The 20,635-nt window shown below is 33.8% G+C and overlaps 1 protein-coding gene across 6 annotated transcripts in view; it reads right to left on the bottom strand.

Annotated features, from left to right (window-relative positions):
• Positions 1 to 20,635, bottom strand: part of baiap2a (BAR/IMD domain containing adaptor protein 2a) — a 108,136-nt gene that overhangs the window by 30,906 nt on the left and 56,595 nt on the right. For all 6 annotated transcript variants that reach the window (XM_051106323.1, XM_051106329.1, XM_051106326.1 and 3 more), the window contains exons 4-6: positions 13,118 to 13,179; positions 11,211 to 11,282; positions 5,203 to 5,340 (exon numbers count right to left, since the gene is read on the bottom strand). In XM_051106323.1, coding sequence (XP_050962280.1) covers positions 5,203 to 5,340; positions 11,211 to 11,282; positions 13,118 to 13,179 — 272 coding nt within the window. The remainder of the gene's footprint in view (positions 1 to 5,202; positions 5,341 to 11,210; positions 11,283 to 13,117; positions 13,180 to 20,635) is intronic.

Here is a 20,635-nt window from a genome sequence, read left to right as displayed (position 1 = left end):
AAAAAATAAATAAATAAATACAATAAAATAAAATAAATAAATGAGTTACGATTATTTTATGATTATTTTTTAATCTTTATGTAAAGAACTTATAGATTTTTTTTTCATTATCAGTGTATGAAATGTGACATAACTGGGGGAAAATTGCCACATTTTGCTATTAATAAAAGCCTTGCCTTTCCATATTTTGCAATAAACACAAAATATATTGTTTCTATATACATAACATCTTTAAATCAATATTGATCAATATTTGATCAAACAATATTTTATTGTTTTCAATATGATTATATGATTTGCAATGCTTAATGGGACTGTTGTCCTTTCTCCCATTAAAAAGCCATTAAATACAGTCTTGTAATTTCTCTTTTCTTCAAATTTCACATTTTTTTTTCAGCAATGTTGTGATTCACATTGTTGCTGGTTAGTTTGACTCATGGCCTATAACTTTTTTATAAAAAAAAACCCCTATGGGGAAAAAAAAAAAAAGGGAAAATAATAAAAAAAAAGGGAAAATAATTCAGAACCAATGGAGCTGAAAAAGTGAGCAGCTACTAAACTAATATGGAAAATAAATAACTTTAAAAAATACATAAATAAAAAAATAAATAAAAACTATATGGAAAACAAACAAATAAATAAACCTTATGGATCCCAAACTTTTGAACACTATATTGCAAGCATAAGAATTTATGCCCGCTTATATGAGCAACTCAACTGTACCACATAAAAAGTCCCTTAATGGGGTCATATGATGTTGGTAAAAAAAAGAACATTATTTTGTGTATTTGGTGTAATGCAATGTTTATGTGGTTTGGGGTTCAAAAAACACATTATTTTCCACATACTGTACATTATCGTTGCTCCTCTCTGCCCAGCCTTTCTAAAACGCGTCGATTTTAACAAAGCTCATCGTTCTTAAAAGCAAGGTGTGCTCTTATTAGCCAGCTATTGAGTGCGTTGCGATTGGCTATTACCTTAAGCGTGTGATGGAAATGTTACACCCCTTACCATGTTGTGATGCTGTGTCCCGCCGTGACAAGACAAAAACCAATAAAATCAATTATAAATGAGGCATTTGTTGCATCCAGTGAGGACACAATTACTGATCATAATGACTCATACTGTCTTTTTGCATTATGTTGCGCAGCGTAAAAGTATCACCATGTCTGCATTTGTGATCACAGAAATGACAAACAAGCACTACTCTACACTGCTCAACAGCCAATAGCAAATTCTTCAAATATGAAAACGTACTTACAGGCTGTGAGTCAGAAGTGCCAGACTGTCAAAGTGTCAAATGTGCTGCACACTCTAGAATACTGGCGTTGTATGGATCCGGAACAGTGTTGTAAATATCCAATCACTAATTCTTAGTTGTGTACTCATTTGGAAGGCCAAACAAAGTACTTTCGCAACGAAACACACAACATCTCTACAACACGGCGGCTGCAACAATACTACAGCGAGAATAAAAGTTACGCCTTCTTTCTTTGCGTATACATTTGGGCGGTGTTATGCAAATCTTCCCACACAGTGACATAGATGTGGGGGTGTGTCTGAATGAGCCATTTTAGGAAGGCGTGGCTGAGTCTTAACTTTTATAAAGACTATCTCTTTGGGTTTGAGACTTTAATCTTTGCAGCTTTACAGATCTTATGCACGAACAGCTTGTAACACTCCAAAGACAAAGAAAAATATGAAATCGCATCATATGACCCCTTTAACATCCATCCTTGGTAAAATGACAGTCATGGCTTCTTGTGGCTTTAGTTTACAAAATCACAACACTCAAAATAATTGCAGATTTCTGAGGCAAGTGAAGCTCAATATCTGCAGGGCATCTGGCAGGAGACAGATACATTTACTGTATAAACTCCCAGCAGCACTGCATCTCAAACCACCCAAAAGTAGTCCCTGACAGATACCTGCTCCCACATGCTCACGGCCTGAGGGGGGAATTCAACCACACACTCAGGGTTACAATATTATCCTTAGCTAGTAATAAGACCATAACTTACTGTTAAGACTGTTGTGTATTGTTTTGGTCTCACTTTATTTTAAGGTCCAATTTTTGCTGTTAACAAACCATTAACTACAACTTCTGCCTCAATAAACTCCTAATTTGCTGTTTGGGAATAGTTAGTAAAGTAGTTGTTAAGTTTAGTTATTGGGTAGGATTAGGGATGTAGAATATGATTATGCAGATTCAGAATATGTGCTTTATAAGTACTAATAAACAGCCAATGTGCTAGTAATATGCATGCTATTATGTAGCTGGTTAACAGTCTGAACTGGTCCCTATACTGAAGTGTTACCACAGTTTTAAATGAATACCACTTATTATGAAAGTGAAAACAGTCTGCAAATTTATTTACATAAAATATGGAAAAGTATGAAAAGTTCTTAATTTTTTTTTTTTAATCAGTGTTTAATGATTTCATTAAATTATGGATTGTGTCAGATATAATCAGCCAATAAGGCAAGAAACAACCGTTTGATTGACAGGTGAACCAATTACAATGTTCTTCCCGTATTTTGATAAAGTATCATGTGCTTTATTTTAATGTATTTTTTAAATAATCATGTTCAGAATCCCTGGTGAAAAACTACATCACCCACGATTCTGCAAAGAAACTGCGACACTCCAATGAAGCACTGCGAGTGCTGTGTAAGAACCGCCAATGCTGTAACATCTTCTCACAAACTACTTAAATATTTGTACATACTGTATATATGCTGCTAAATACATGTTTAACTGTGCATTTGCTGAATGAGCACTGAGCTGCATCCCACTAATTGCACTGTATCATCTTATTTATGTATTTTTTTTATCTGCTTTTAATTTGTTTTTATTACAGTTTATTACAGTCTAAATTCAATGTTTGTCTTATGCTTCTGTTATGATTATTTTATGATTATTTTGTAAATCTTTATGTAAAGAACTTTTATTTTTTAATTACCAGTGCATGAAATGTGCTATATATAAAAAAAAACTATTTCCTTGCCATATTTTGCCATAAATAAAAGACTTGTCTTGCCATATTTTGGAATAAACATAAAATACATTGTCTGTATACATAATACGCATATTTAAATCAATATTTGTCCATTGTTTCTAATTTGATTATACGATTTGCAATGCTTCATGGGATTGTAGTCCTTTCCCTCGTTAAAAGCCATTAAATTAAGCTTCAAGCCATTGAAAGCCATTAAATACAGCTTCAAAGGTCTCTAAATGATCCCAGGATCTTATCTAGCAAAATGATCAGTTATTTTCTTAAAAAAATAAAAATTCATATAATTTCATATAATAATAATTTAAAATAAATAATTCAAAAATTGCAGGCACCATAGAAGTCCACCATATGGAGATAATTCCTAAAATGTGCTCCTCAAAAAACAATTTCTTTACCACTGAAGAAAGACATGAACATCTTGGATGACAAAGGGGGTGAGTACATTATCAATCAATGCAGGGTCAGAAATAGGGCTGGGTATCGTTTGTATTTTATCGATTCCAATTCCGATTCCGCTTAACGATTCCTAGTTTTGATTCCAATAACATAAAAAGCCAATAAAAATTAAGTCAAACATTTTTATTCAGTTTTTTTTACAAAGCATTCTGTTGCAGCTGAATAACATGAGCAAAAATCTGCAGCCTGCAGAACACTTAGAACTAAGAAGAACTATTGCTTATGATTTTGGATTGCTTTGTTTTATCGTTGTGATTTTTGTTTTTATGATTATTCTACTTCCTTTTTTGTGGTTATTGTTTTTAGGACTATTCTACTTCCTTTTATGCAAAGCACTTTGAATTACCTTTGTGTATGAACTGTGCTATATAAATAAACTTGCCTTGAACAAAAAATACAGTCAGTAATAAAATAGGAACAAGCAAATAAATTAGCAATAGCACAAATAAATACAACTGAACAAATCGCAGGTACAGAAATGTAAATCTTAAATCTATTTAAAACACTGCATAGTTTTCTTTTCATTAATAAAATATAGATTAATCTTCATTAAAGTTACAAAAGATTTTTTGCTCCTGGATTAACATGAATGACAGGCAAGCAGGTTTATTAAGCTGCTGTCTCTTTAACACCAGACGCATGCAGATCTAAAAATACTGTTACGCATGTGTTTTCATTCTCATCTGGTTACTTTCACTTTAACTTTCGACAAAAACAGCTGTGTTTATGATGATATACTGACATATTTTTGTGCAAGGTAAATGTGAAAGAGAAATCAGATCTGGCCCGGAATGTCCTTTTTTGCAGTGGACGGTGCACAAGTTCTCTCCCTTCCTGCACTTAAATCGTTTAATTATAAACATTAAAATCACATTAAAATGTGAATGCAAGAATCTTTAAGCGGAATCCGGTTCTTGGAAATTTGGAACGAGTTCTAAAATGGAACTGGTTCTCGATACCCAACCCCAGTCTGAAAGCTCTCGGATTTTATCAAAAATATCTTAATTTGTGTTCTGAAGATAAATGAACGACATGAGATTAATTCATGACAATTTTCATTTTTGGGTAAAAAAAAAAAAAAAAATGGAACATTCCAATAAAAACTAACTAAAAACACACTCGCAGAGCTACGTTTTAAGGAAGTGCGAGCTGATCAGGGATATTATGGCTCTGTAAGGGGTCAGGAGGGCTGTTCTTTCACACCCGGCAGAGCGAGTAAGCTTCCCGAGAGCTCTGGACCAGAGAGCGCATGCATTTTGCTTATTGATCTATGCCGGGTCTCAACTGCCCCGCTGTCACAGTGTAAGACTCCTCTCAGCAGGCTAGCATTCACACACCGCAATTAATACGGCAGGTTGGGGTCCACTCGCGCAGTTTAAACAGGGAAGAAAGTCACTAAAAAACAACCGTGATGTTTGCGTGTGTGTGTTCAGCGGAACCTCTTAGCTGATATGCCGCAGCGCTGTTTGTATACACACCTACGGCTTTCGCCCACCCATTGTGTTCTCGCTGCCACGAGAGGCTCGCAGCACTTCTTACATTGAGACGGCGTTAAAATCATCTCAGCATTAACATGATGTAGGTGGTCTCGCTGAGCCAGAGCCTACCCATCCACCTCCGTCCCTTTCAAAGGCCTTCGACGGAGCCCACAGCGACACGCTAGCTATGTTCACGACCCGCAGCTAGCTGAGGTGGCGGTGGCGGCGGCGGCAGTGTGGGGGCTCACCTGCAACTCCTTCTCGCCGTACTTGGAGGGGTTCTTGCTGCCCTGGCTCTTCCTCCGCAGTTTCTTCAGCTCACCCTGGCATTTCTCCAGACTTTCTCCTTTGCTTTTGTGCTCCATCTGGTACTTCTTAAGAGCCGCCTTCAGGAGAAAAAAAAAAAACACAGGGACATTGTTGGTAAATGCAAAAATCTGTAGACTGTAGCTACTGAACTGAGAAAGACACAGCAGTCAAAGCCCACTAGGCAAAAGTTGTGTTCCAAATCACTCGCTGTCTGCTGTCTACTGCCCTCCTCTAAGACACAGTCTTGACTGAAATGGGCAGGAACTTTCTTAATAGTCACTCATGTACAGTACACAGATAACGCAGAATTCACTTCATATGACAGTACAAATGGGATGACTCAGTACTAATAATACTAACATTGTTTATTATTATTATTATTATTATTATTATTATTATTGTTATTATATAACCACAGATAATCGTCTGATTCAGTTGTTATTAAAAAAGTCTGTAGGACTGTGCTAATAAAAATCACATATACATATATACAGACATGTTACAATGTCAATATGTATGTACAATATGTACATTATTATTATTATTATTATTATTATTATATAATTGTTTTATTATTAATATAACAAAATTATTATATGATTATTATATATCACAGTTGTGATATTATAATTGTCAGATTCACTTGTGAGTTAACAATAAGAATAATAATACAAATACTACTCTGTAGGACTATACTGATAAATAATAATAATAATAATAATAATAATAATAATAATAATAATAATAATAATAATAATAATAATAATAATAATAACAACAACAACAACAACAACAACAACAACAACAACAACAACAATAATAATAATAATAATAATAATAATAATAATAATAATAATAATAAAATATTTTACATAAATTATTATTATTACATATTATATTATATTATATTAATATTTATGTATATTATGTTTATTATTAGTAGTAGTAGGAGTAGCAGTAGTAGTAGTAGTAGTAGTGGTAGTAGTACTATTATTATTATTATTATTATTATTTTTATTATTCTATAAATGTTTTATATAATAAGAATAACACTATTATTATTATTATATTAGAGTTATTATATTAATGTTATTATATCATTATTATATTAATTTTAGATTACAATTAATTGTGACAGAATTGTCAGATCCACTTGTGAGTTAAGAATAAGAATGCAAATAAAATTATTATTATTATTATTATTATTATTATTATAAGCAGTAGTAGTAGTAGTAGTAGTAGTAGTAGTAGTAGCAATAGTAGTACTATTATTATTATTATTATTATTATAAATGTAAATGTAATACATAATAAATATAAATGTTTTATATAATAATAACACTATTATTATTATTATTATTATTATTACTTTCATCATCATTATTACTAGCAGTGGTATTAATAATATCATTATATAACGCACTGCATATTTATATAAATATTAATAACAGTCATCATCATCATCATTTTATTATACAAACATTATTAAATAAATTATTAGAATATGAATTATAATCAAACTATCATAATTAAACAAAAAATATATATATTTTTAATTATAATACTCAAATTTTTAGACATATGGTTGTGAAATTGTGATGTTATCAGCACAGCAATACAGACTTGCTCAACTCAATCTGACTTAGCATGTTGCTAAGCTAATGCTGTGTCATTCTATCCTTGCATTTTTCAGTGCTGAATAAAATACAAGTATATTTATTTCATTTCACCATCTTCCCTTATACAAACAACACACAAAAATGTAAATATATGGCATCTTAATGACACAACGCTCATGGTTTGAGATGCTGGAAAAAGTTAGTTGTGATGCAACACCCCCTGCCCCCCTCCCCCCACCCAAAAAAAGTCTGTCTAGTACATACTGTATATAAACTCAGCATCAAACCCCAGTCTCACACATCTGATTCATCTGTTGAGTAATCATCAAGTAAAGTGAGTAAAGTGCACAATCCTAATTCTGGGACTGTCTTCTCTAGGATGGACACTTGCAATGCAGCCTTAGAATCTGGCCAAAACATCAGAGAAGGCAGCATAGTTCTGCCAACAGCCTTCAAGTCAGGATCTTTTCCTGATGCCTTCAAAAACAGTCTGGCCAGGCGGTTCACCCGGGTCTGGAACAGAACTAAAGGTCTGGTGTTTCAGGGCAGCGTGATCTGATGTCTGCAGAAGAAAGAATCGAAGGTCTCCACTCCCAACCGCACAACATGGCTCACGGCCAAATTCTGGAGGCTGATACACTTGGCTGAGAATTTCTAGATATATGAATCTTCGCACATCCTACACAAGGTACGCTGAGAGAATGATCTCTAGACTACACGTCTATAAATAGTTTGGCAGCTCGACCAGATTCTTGCGCAGCAGGAAAGTGTCTACAAAGACAACGTTACATGTGAGTGATGGAGCAATCGCTCAATCTTCGGCGGGTAAGAGGAAGATTCTGCTTCGCCAGCCACAATCCCCTTTCCTCACCATATGAATGATTTACAACGCACTACAGGAATAAACAAAAATCAGGTCTGATCATGATTTCTCCTGGAATTCAGTGGGTGGAGCCTGTGGCTGGTTAACTTCAGTTAACTTTTCTCATGATGCATTTTAGACAAGCTTGATTTTATAAAATGGTGCTCCAACTGCAGCAGCACAAAATGGATATCATAGTAGTCATCCAGACTTAAATAGAGATCTCACAATGGACTCGGTAGCAAAGACTCGACGTGTTGCACAGAATGTACGGACTGAAGAAAAAAAAAAAAAAGTGTTTGGTTTCCAAGGGGAACGACCGCAGACCGCTCTCTCCAGCGCTGAATAAGGCAAGACAGCAAGGCTTTAATTTTATCTGAATACAATGTGATGACAAGCGACGCCCAATCCCAGTCGCCCAAACCCCCCCAATGAACTGCTCTACACAGCTCCTCTCCAACCCACTCACAGTCTAAAGATATCTCTCTCAGCACTGCTCCAAACATACTTTAATCTGCCGCAAATTGTGTACTTTCATTTGTTGAAAATAGTGGAAACAGGAGTGATGGGGAAACAGGGTTGTTGCTATACAAGATAACAAGATGCATTTTTACAAGATCTATGGGTATGTTTGGAATGGCATACTAACTAGAAAGAAGTCTGCAGTACATATGCTGTGTACCCTAGTGAAAAATATACTAAAATGTATTTGACAAGCATTTATTTCATGCTAAGTATTTATGCACCTTGAGATTAATAGAACTCATATACTTGAAGCCTGCTAAATTGAAACGACTAATTTTGCTCTAAATGCACTTCAAATGTGCGGAAGTAGTGCTGAAGTATAACTAAAGATGCACTTAAGTGCTAAAGTGGAACTACTGCAAGTACACTTTAGGTACACTTTACATATCTTGCATTTAAATACCAATATTATTAAAGATCATACAATCCAAAATGCAGTTTAAATGCGGCTTCAAACGATCCCAAATGCGGTTGTAGACGATCCCAACTGAGGAAGAAAGGTCTTATCTAGTGAAGCAATCGGTTATTTTCATTAAAAAAATACAATTTAAATACTTTTTAATCTCAAATGCTCATCTTGTCTTACTCTGCCTGAACTCTGTATATTCTGGTTCAAGACAGTTAGGGTATGTCGAAAAACTCCAATCGTATTTTCTCACTCAATTTCAAAAATCATTTCAAAATCATCTTACATCGCTGCAGAAGTCTTTGCCAAATGAACATGCAAAGAAGATCAAACACCCTTAACAAAAAAGGTGAAACAGCGATATAGGCATTTGAAGTTGAGGGCGAACATGAGATGGGAGTTTTTTGACATACCCTAACTGTCATGAACCGAAAAAAAAAAAAAACGCACATTCATGTCTGTCTTTCTTCATTCGTAAAGAAATTATATTTCTTGAGGAAAACACTTCAGGATTTCTATAGTGGACTTCAATGGTGCCCGTGAGTTTGAACTTCAAAATGTAGTTTAAATGCAGCTTCAAAGGGCTCTAAACGATCTCAGCCGAGGAAGACGGGTCTTATCTAGCGAAACAATTGGTTATTTAAAAAAAAAAAAAGATTACAATTTACACACTTTTTAACCTCAAATGCTCGTCTTGTCTGCTCTGCAATGTGCATGAGTATTTTGTGTAATCCGGGTCAATACAGTTACTGTATGTCGAAAAACTCATCTCATTTTCTCCTCAAAATTCAAAATTGTCCTATATTGCTGTGTTACCTTTTTTGTAAAGGATGTTTGACCTTCTTTGCATGTTCACTGTGTAAACACTGGGTTGGTACTTCTGCAGCGATTTTGAAGTTGAAGGAGAAAATAAGATGGGAGCTTTTCGACATACCCTAACTGTATTGAACCAGAATGCACAGTACACATGCACTTCGCAGAGCTAGACAAGACGAGCATTTGAGGTTAAAAAGTATATAAACTGTACATTTCTTTTTAGAAAATAACTATTTGTTTCACTAGATAAGACCCTTCTTCCTCAACTGGGATTGTTTAGAGTCCTTTGAAGCTGCACTGAAACTGCATTTTGGAACTTTAAACTTGCGGGCACCATTGAAGTCCATTATATGGAGAACATTCCTGAAATGTTTTCCTCAAGAAAGATAATTTCTTTACGACTGAAGAAAGAAAGACATGAACATCCTGGATGACAAGGGAGTGAGTAAATTATCTGTAAATATTTGTTCTGGAAGTGAACTTTTCAAAGAAATATGCATTGTGCACAAGTAGTACTCCAAATAAAGTTTAATTATAATTATTATATCAGGAAGTCTTAAGCAATATGTCATTAAATATGTAATAGATTTGAACTCAGTATAAAAAAAATATATATTTTATTTTTTACTAGGGTAGTGAACATAATTTTCCTGTTGATATTTTTTCCCCTGTAACTCTAGTGTGTGTTTAAATCCAAGGGAAGACATGTACTGATAAGTTGCATAAAAGATAATGCCAAATGCATAAATGTAAATTGTTTGCAAATAATCCGCTACATTTGCCAAAATGTGGAGTATATAACCAAAGCAGAGTCACCAATGTCATCCAATTTTTTTTTTTTTTTTTTTACATATTCTTGGCTCAATATTTCATCAGACTGCCAAGAAGACAAAATTTGATTAAAAAAAATTGCTAAATAACCCTATTTACACTACAAAAATTTGGCATCAGTAAGATTTTTTTTTGCTTTTGTTTTTGAAAGAAATTAATACTTTTATTCAGCAAGGACACATTCAATTCAAAAGCTCAAAAGTGACAGTAAAGACTTTTAGATTGTTACAAAACATTTCTATTTCAAATAAATGCTGTTCTTTTGAACTTTATATTCAAAGAATTCAGAAAAGTCACAGAACTGTTTCTTGAGCAGCAAATCAAAATGATTTATGAAGGATTGTGCAACACTAAAGACTAAGAGTAATGATGCTGAAAATTCAGCTTTGCTTCACAGGAATAAATCATTTTAAAACACATTCAAATAGAAAATAGTCATTCTATATTGTAGTAATGTTACATAATTTTTCTTTTTACTGTATTTTTAATCACATAAATGCAGCCTTGCTGAACATAAGAGACTTCTTTTAAAAAATATCTTACCATAATAATGATAGTAATGTAGTGTACTACTTATCCATCTCACTGGATAATTTCATTCCTACTATGATTTAACATTTGTAAAGTCGGTCTAAAAGGTAATTTCAAACCCATTTTATTTTCATAATCTCATGTATTTTCAAGTGAAACTGGAAATGTTGAATGGTTTTATTCAGTGGAAACTAAATGGATTGTGTGTGTGGAAAGTGTGTGTGTGTAGAGTGTCTGCATTGGTTGTTCTGATAGAGGAACTTGTATTACTAAAGTAGAGGAGAAGCACTTCTATTCAGAGTGTGTCCTGTCAGTCTGTTAGGTTATCAGAGGAAGTGGGATGCGTTGTGGACTCACAGTCAGGTATCTCGCGTCCAATTCCACTTTCTTCTCCAGCTCCGACAGCAGCTCGTTGTGGAAGCATTTCAACTGCAAAAAAATGGACCGAAGTTTGTTAAATAGGCTTTTAAGTATCACAAAACACAGATTTGTGCAGATTATACAACATACCAAGAATGTTATGTGTTCAATACATTATCGATAACATATTGATGAGCACAGAAAATAATTAGTCATCCCTCAAACTCGTGGTAACAACTGCAATTGATGTTAACAGGGCCTTCATGAGCATTCCAGAATGTTTTATATAAGAAACAAGTTTGTATTTTTATATAGCATTAAAGGTGCAATATGTAATATTGACAGCTATTAGTTGAAATGGGTACTGAAGTCCAAATTTAAAATACTGAAGAGCGATGTTTCTACTGCCATGTGGGTTGCCAGATTGACTAAACACAACAGGAATGAGCACAACTGACAATGGAAGTTGCCAATTTTGATTTATTTGCTTTTTAATACACGTTTGGTCATAGAGATTTATAGATGAACACCAAAGCTTTTTAGGTCACAGTCGTTTGCGGAGCTTTCCACCAACTGGCAACCCTGGGTGTCAAAATACTATTGAGTAGGGCTGTCATGATTTCTCGATTCATTTTGAGTGCTCGATTGTAAAAAATCATTGACGCATTTTTAGACCAAGGCTTCATGACATAATAAACCCATTTAAAAAACAAAGCATAATGCTATTGTGAATTCACAAACGCTACGATTCAATTCATAAATATATGCAATGCAGGTTTAGCAGTAAATGCTGCTCCACACAAACTGTTCCCTGCTAAAAAAAACAGCTAAGCTGGTTGGCTGGTTTTAGTTGGTCATCCAGGCTAGTCTTAGCTGGTTAGCAGGGGTTTTGGCCACTTCCAGGTTGGTCTTAGCGGGTCAGGCTGGGAGACTAGCTGGAACAACCAGCTAAAACCAGCTTGACCAGACCAGCCTAGCCAGGCTGGGAGACCAGCTAAAATCAGCTACTTCCAAGCTTAAACCAGCTATGACCAGCCAACCAGCCTAGGCTGGTATTAGCTAGTTTTTTTCAGCAGGGTTATCCTTTACATGTGTGGAGCGTATCAAACTCCATCTCTTCATATTGTTGTGAGTTTGGGTTTATTATAACGTTCTAGGAACACAACATGTGCCATTTCATCAGATTTGTAAGGTAAATTATTTATAAACCTACACAAACAAGCAGAATACATCAATATCTTTCTAAACATGCTAACTGTTCATTACGATTTCAAAATAAAAGCTCAAACCCTCAAACACTTACTCATTTGTTAAAGATTAAGTGGATATTTCAAATAAATTTTGTTTAGCCAATATTAAACAAGGATTAGATAGAACAGTAAAGTGTATAAACAATTGTCAGGCCGTTATAATGCAAAATGCACATTAGTTCTATTGTTTATAATACATTATATATTTTAACAGATTTGTTCAATAAAATCATATGATTATTTGTTTTTGATACTTTATTTGAACCAATTATTATTACCTCATTGCTATTATATATATTTAAGTAATTTTAAACTATATTGTTCACTTAGGTCTGTTTTTATTGCCACCAAAAAAAATTATAATTTTCAGATTACTCGATTAATCGTCAGAATAATTGACCGATTACTCAATTACCAAAATAATTGCTTGTGACAGCCCTACTATTGGGTAAACACGGTTGTTATTTGAACTGCAAGCTTTTGTAAATCCTCCTTTTTGATGTAATATGCTGCACATGAACAGTGATTTACAGCTAAAGTTTCTGGATTTAACTTGTATTGAACCTTTAATTAAAAACTGTTTTAATCTAATCTATGCAAAACAGATCCTTTCATAAAGATGCAAAATGGACAGCGGTCAAATAAAGTACACACCATTTCCTCTAACTGCACTTGAATCTGCCGGTGGACCTCTGCCATCTGGAAAAGCACGTCCCCTGCAGAGAGGAGGGACAGGCGTCAGTTAAGAGAAAGGACAACAGGAAATGGACTCATAATCATGTGATTCAAGTGAGAACAAATGTTGTGAGGTTAAAGAGAAAGATCGAATTAGGGTGGAGTAGGCAAGAAAGAAAGAAAGGAAGAGGAAGAGAGGCAAGATAAATCCCAACGTGCATTACAACCATGCCATTATACTGAACGCACACCACAGACGGGCAAACACGGGGACATGAAACAGTCAAAGACATTCAACACTGTGACAGAGAAATTAACAACAGGGTGAAAGGGTGGAGAACAAAGAAGGAAACTCACATGAGCAAAAATATAATCAGGGTTTCAAAATTTCAGTCTATTAAAGGAAAATTTCACAGAAAAATGACAATTCTGTCCTTTTTGCTCACCATATGCTGCTATTTTTCTGTGGAAAGATGTAACTTCTGAATGCTTTTATAGGTTTTTTTAGGGGGAACTTGACAGACATGGTCACTCTGAACTACTCTTTTATAGAAACGATTCTTCAAAAATTCTCTTTTTGTATCCCACAGAAATAAAAACAACAGCATATGGGTGTGGAATGCAATTAAATGTCTATAAATACTGACAGAATGTACATTTTCGAGTGAACTTTTCTAAACAAAACCAAAAAAAAAAAAAAAAAAAAAATCTTGCCTAACAAGACTGCAAATTAGAAATAAGTTCTGTTTTTTCTTTTTTCTAGTGTTTCTCCTTCAGGATGACTGTCAGAATGTTGTGAAACTCATTGCAAAAGAGTAAAGAAAACTAAAACAGGAAGAAAACAACTAAACAAAGAGAGGCCATGCAGCTGGTGGAAGTTGTGTTGTTTTTCATATACCTACATGCTGCTGCTTCTGAATATGCAATGCATTGTGAAGAAAGGAACAGACAGTGAGCAGAGCACAGAGGAGACCCGGTGAGACACTGTGAAAAGAACACACAGCAATGGAAGACAACAGCGAGCCGCCCTGACCTCCTCCCATCTCACCACGCCAACCTAAAGTTAGGTGCTACAGAACGTCTCTAAGCACAGTGCAAAGCGGATCTTGTGTTTGCGCATGCTTGAACACTTCATACGTGACAATTTAACAGTCAGCCCAGTGTAACAACACACACTGCAACCCCGCACGGTTGTTTACACCACAGACGCGTGATTGAAGCGCTCTCGCTGAAGAGCAAAGGCATTGGGTTTTAGAAATGCAGTCTGTTGATTACTCTGAGAGAGGCTCCTGGAGAGATTAATGATGACCAGTTTGCCCAAAAATCACAGTTCTCTCAATGTTCATTCATTTTCACCATGTTCCAAACCTGTTTTTGCGTCGTTTAGGCGAATGCTCATGCAGCTCTTTTCCATACAACAAAAGCAGTCAAATGTCGATATCTTAAACCTGACTTAGACAACTAACCGATTATGAAATCTGGTTGCAGCCACACACATAAGGAGAATCTCAGCCAATATTCTTCCCTAAAATCTTAAACATGCACAAACTACAAGATTTCAAAATCGTGGCACATGACACACTACATAATATTGTGTTTTTACGACACATTATCAATCGGCCATATGGGCGGCACTGAATGTAAACAAAGCAACCGAACCGAACGAAACTTGTAATTTTGCTGATTATTGCTGCTGAAAATGGTCAAATATTATCATGTTTTGGGCTGTACTAATCGGTCAGACCAGGACAAACATTTGAAGTACTATAGACTGAAGAAAGCTACAACAAATCAAGGAGAAGAGTGCAAAAAACTGAGAAACAAACAGCGTTTGTGGTTGGCCAAACTGAACTAGGATTTCCAGGGCAAGGATCTTGACAACATTCATGTTTGTTCTTATAATTTCCGGTCAGGTAGATGAAATTTTAGGCTAATATCTTAATTAACACTGCTCATTAGTATTTTACCACTCATTAACTCATTAACTTCTAAACTAATGTTTACATATGTTAGCTAGCATACTAGCAGCTTTCTACACTCACTTGATAAGTACAAAACACAGGCAATTTCACCTCAGTGCTTCACTTTGCCCTTACAAAAAAGAAGTACACTTCAAGTTTATTTTATTAAGTATACTTAAGTAAAGTTCAGGTGTATTTGTAAGTATATTTTATGTAGTAAGTATACAAACGTACCAGTAGTATACTTTTAAGTGTACCATTTCAATACTCCTTGGGACTAAACTGGCCCACTTTGTATTATATAAAAGTATACTTTTAAGTATACTTTAAGTATAACAGTAGTAAACTTTTAGTACACAACTAATTTATATCTATGTTTCAGTTTGTACTGCAAGTATACTAAAAGTGAACTCAGAGGTATACTGATAGTTTACTACTTAAATACTTTTTATGCATTTTTTTAGTACACTTTGAAGTATAAACTCAGTAAACTACTAGTTTAGTAGTTTTATACTGCAAGTACACTTAACTATGGTTTTGACGCTGTTTTATGTATGACGATTGTGTTCGATTACATTTGGAATCATTTGTTGTTTCGGGTTCTTTTTCACTTGTGTTTTGGAAATTCTGTACAGAAGATGTGCAATAGCGCCCCTAACATGTAACAATGAAAATATGGATTCTCAGAGTACAAGTATATCTTAAATATACTTGAGTTTTTATAAACATAAGACAATCGATATGTAAATGCCTCACATTACCAGATAATCTGCACTGAACATCAGAACTGACTGAGGCCCTTGACAAGACTTTTTTCCCCCAACTCTCAAGAGGCAAAATTATGGAAGGCCGGTTCTGCCACTGAATAAAAAAAAAAAAAAAAAAAAAAAAAAAAAAAAAAAAAAAAAAAAGGTAATTGCGACTTTTTATCCCACAATTCTGACTTTTTTTTTCTCAGGATTGTAAGATATAAACTCACAATTCTGAGAAAGTCAAAATTGCGTGATATAGCTAAAGTCGCAATTGCAGGTTAAAAAGTTTGTCTCGAAATTCAAAAAGTCACAATTCTGAGAAATAAAGCCAGAACTGTAAAATATAAACTCACAATTCTGACTTTTTTTCTCAGAATTGAGTTCATATCTCAGAATTAAGACTTTTTTTCCTCAGAATTCTCGCACTTGGGAGTTAAGTCAGAATTGTAAGATATAAACTCGCAATTCTGAGAACATATTATTTTTTCCCTCTTAAAATTAGACTTTATAATTTGCAATTGCGAGTTTATACCTCACAATTCTGAGAAAAAAAGTCAGAATTGCAAGATATAAACTTTAAATTTTGAGGGAAAAAAAATTGAGGCAGAATTGCGAGATTTTTACTTTATTTATTTTCTTTCACAATTGCGAGTTTATGTCACAAAATTCTGATTTTTGTTTTTTGAGAAATTATACAAATTTTGGAAAATTTATGAAAAAATAATCTGTAACCAAGAGTACACTCAGTAATCTCATAAGTGTGCACACTGGGAATCATATTTTCTCTAGGTAATGCTGGAGATTATAATCAATATGCCATGAAAACCTACTGGCTAATGCCAATAATTTAAAAAAATGCCAAATATTGGCCTTCAATTACTAGTTATTAATGAAATAACTGGAAATATGAAATAAAATATCTTAATTTGTGATGAATGATGATGAACGATGGTCTGCGGGTTTGAAATGACATCAGGGTGACTAATTAATGACAGAATTTTCATTTTTGATCAGTCCAGTTATCAACACATATCGCATATTTTGATCTAATGTTGTGTGGAAAGGGGCAACATGAAGATTCTTCAGAATTTCTTGTAGTCCATGGAAAGCATAACAGGTTTTGCAATGGAAATGGTAAATGGGTGAAACATTCCTTTAAGGGTCATACAACTGTTACAGATGAATATCTTGAATTTTTCTCACTAATCTTAATTATGATCTCTATGTGCATGTTGAAAGTAAAAGAAAAACATTTAAATGAGCTTTGCAGTCCAAAATCATTCAGTCAAGCAAACACACTGTGAGAAAACTTGACAAAACAGGAACAAAAAGACTCAGAACAGGCTAGACTTACAACAGAGGGAACACGGTACTACTTTAACAGCAGAACACAGAGACAACCTCACATAATGTTCACTCGCTGATTCATTTTCATTCTCATTCCATTTCTCAAATGCAAGAAATTGCAATATAATTCACACACTCCCATCATCTGAAGCTTATCTGAAACATTACAAATCAGAGAAATCTTAATTCACAAGAGTGAAACTGCCTGATATGCAATGCTTTTTATCCGTCTTGGTAGTAAATGCCTTGGGTGGGTAATATTTTACAAAATTCTTACATTAACAATAGGTATCTCTACCTTACAATGATCAGTTTTACAGCATTAATCTTGCTGAATGTACTAAGGTTAATTTTTAAAACTTATAAGTAAGATTGTACTAGTATATACTGAAATTAACATTAGTAAGTCAGTTTTGTGTGTGTGTTGGATGTTGCAGGACACTTCAATGATAAAAGCAACCAATTATTTAGACTTTGGAATTATTCTAACATTTTGATATTCAAAATAATGATCAAAATGACTTCAGTGACTTGATTGCAATTAATCGAGTGACTGAAACACACCAACATAACGCAAATCACGACACAATCAGAGTTTGATTAAACACAGGTATATGGTGCAGAGTGATGGTGTTATGTCATTTCCTGGACAAACAGTGGTCTCACAGCATGGCACTAAAGGGATTAGAAAGAATCAGCTGTGCTCAGGTTCACAAACTAAAGAGGTCTTTTGACTTCGTGCTCAGATCAATTAACAAATGCAGCACTACGGCCTGCCACAAACACAGATACACACAGGTCACTCCTCTTCTCGTCCTAAATCTGATTCTGTACACTGAATGTTTAGTGAGCTGACGAGTGAATTAAGTTAATTAAAAATACAGGTCATCTAACGAATACATCTAATATTATTTTGGTCAAAACAGTCGGTTAAACTACTGGTATGCAAGTTTCTTGCATTGAAAGATTTGTAATCCTTTATGAATCTAGTTTAACCTGGTATCATACGGTTTTAAAAAGAAAAACATAATATATACAAAATATATAAAAACATATTTTTACCTATCTATCTATCTATCTATCTATCTATCTTACACATATTTACACATATTAAGTACTGAAATAATAAATGTTACAACATGACATTTTACAACCTGAACCTAATCTGTTCTTGTGATGAAAAGGTTTGATATTTTAATGGTTTTGACATGAGGGTCAGCAGGGGTCCTTTCTAGATAATTTCCTGTTGTCCTGATGTTTTTTCCTAATGTTAGTTACATTACATGACTGTGATTGTATAGACAAACTTTTTTAAAAATCACAAATAAGTAGTGGAAAAAAAGCAGATACATTTTAAAGGAAATAAAATGTATTAATACTTGTAATATCAATTATTATTAAAACAATAAAATAAATCACTAATTATTAATACATTTATTATTAAACTTTTCTATACATTTTATTGATTTAATATTTCTTTTTCTTTTCTTTTTTTTTTTTGTTTTATTTAACTTTTTTAATATTTATTTATTTATTTATTTATTTATTTACAGTTTTATCACCCTGGCATTTTGGAGGCACATACACAAAAAGTAAAATTTTAAATTCAGAAATTAAAAACATGTTAATCAAGCAGTCCTTAATCAATCCTTTTTTTTTTAAAGTCTCTCATGCTCATCAAAGTTCCATTTATTTGATCAAAAACACAGAAAAGGTAATATTATGAAATATTACTGCAATTTAAAATAACCGTTTTCTATTTTAATATACTTTAAAATCTAATTTATTTTTTTGATACAGCCCTGAATTTCATCAACCATTACTTCAGTGTCACATGATCCTTCAAAAATCATTCTAATATGTTGAATTATTACTTTTATTATCAATGATGGAAACAGTTGTGCTGCTTAATATTTTTGTGGAACCTGTGATTCTTTTTGTAGGATTCTTTGATGAATAAAAAGTTAAAAAGAACAGCATTTATTTAAAATAAATCATTTCTAACAATATAAGTCTTTACTATCACTTTTTATCAATTTATCAAATTAACACATCCTTGGTGAATAAAAGTATTAATTTCTTTCAAAGAAATCAACAAAGAAAAAACATTCTGACCCCAAACTTTGAATGGTACTGAATATTTTACAAAAGATTTCTGTTTTAAATAAATGCTGTTCTTTTTAAAGTATATTAAAATAGAAAACCACTATTTTAAATTGCAATAATATTTGACAATGTTACCGTTTCTTCTGTATTTTTGAATCAAATAAAAACAGCCTTGATGAGCAGAAAAGACTTCTTTAAAAAAACATTCATATCATACTGATCCCAAACTTTTGAGTGGCAGTGTATATAAATACTTATACATTATAGAAATTAAAACAAGCTCACCACAGAAAATGCATATTCAAGTCACTGTATGTTTTCTCTGATTTTTTTAATTTTTACACTTTTGTATAAATTAATAGATGCTATGGAAAAATAAACCCAGACTCCAAAACACTGCTATGGTTACCACCACATCAACCATGCCATGTTTGGGAGTGACTTTTGTATTTCATACTCGCTTAGAGATAATTTTGGAGGATTAACTCTGCATTTAAATGTCACTGCCAAAAGCCCTCCAGTGCGCATGTGGCCATAGAGCTTCCTTACACTGAAACACAGACACACCCAAACCTTCCTTCCTGATATTTTACTAGAAAAGCCTCTTCCTCAATCCACCTTTAGATCATTTATTCACTTTGCAAGGAGACCTGAAAGCCTGATTTCGTTTGGCTCGAGTCAAAGGAATCAAAGGCAACACGGTCTGAGGCTGTTACCAAATGAATATAAGTCAGCAAAGTTGTGTATATGTAAAAAATACCGAAAGTGAAATCAGACCTCACATACGAGATCTTTAATCTAATATGTTGTTAAAGATGTGCAGTGAGTTTTTACAGCAAAAACAAAGCAGAAAACGCACCTCAGCTTTGATGTGTCTGACAGAAGCTCTTTGCATGCAGGTACTTTAAGCTCTTTATAATGGACTCGTGACATCCGCATTCCTTCTGCTTTGAGCACAGCTGCCCGACTGACTGACAGACGGCAACGGGCCAGCAAGGAGTCACGGTCAATTGACATGGAAAGCCAGAACACACACATACACACACACACATACACACACACACACAACATCTCTCTTGGGTCCTGTCACGGCCGTCTCCCTTTCTCCCTCACAACCCACAACCAGCCAGAACAATAGATACCTGTTAGTCAGTAATGCAGGTTCTCTTGGGAAAATCTGTTGGTTCCATTAAGACTGATTTTGCAAAAAAAAAAAAAAAAATCATAAAAAATACAAATAGCTATTATTATTATTAGTAGTAGTAGTAGTAGTAGTAGTAGTAAACATTTTAGGTTTAAGACATAAATCAATTGTATAATTTAGATTTATT

The sequence above is a fragment of the Labeo rohita genome, chromosome 3 (assembly GCF_022985175.1).
Source record: "Labeo rohita strain BAU-BD-2019 chromosome 3, IGBB_LRoh.1.0, whole genome shotgun sequence".
Lineage (NCBI taxonomy): Eukaryota > Metazoa > Chordata > Actinopteri > Cypriniformes > Cyprinidae > Labeo > Labeo rohita.
Note: the sequence above shows the minus strand (reverse complement) of the source record. Positions and strands in the feature narration are given on the sequence as shown.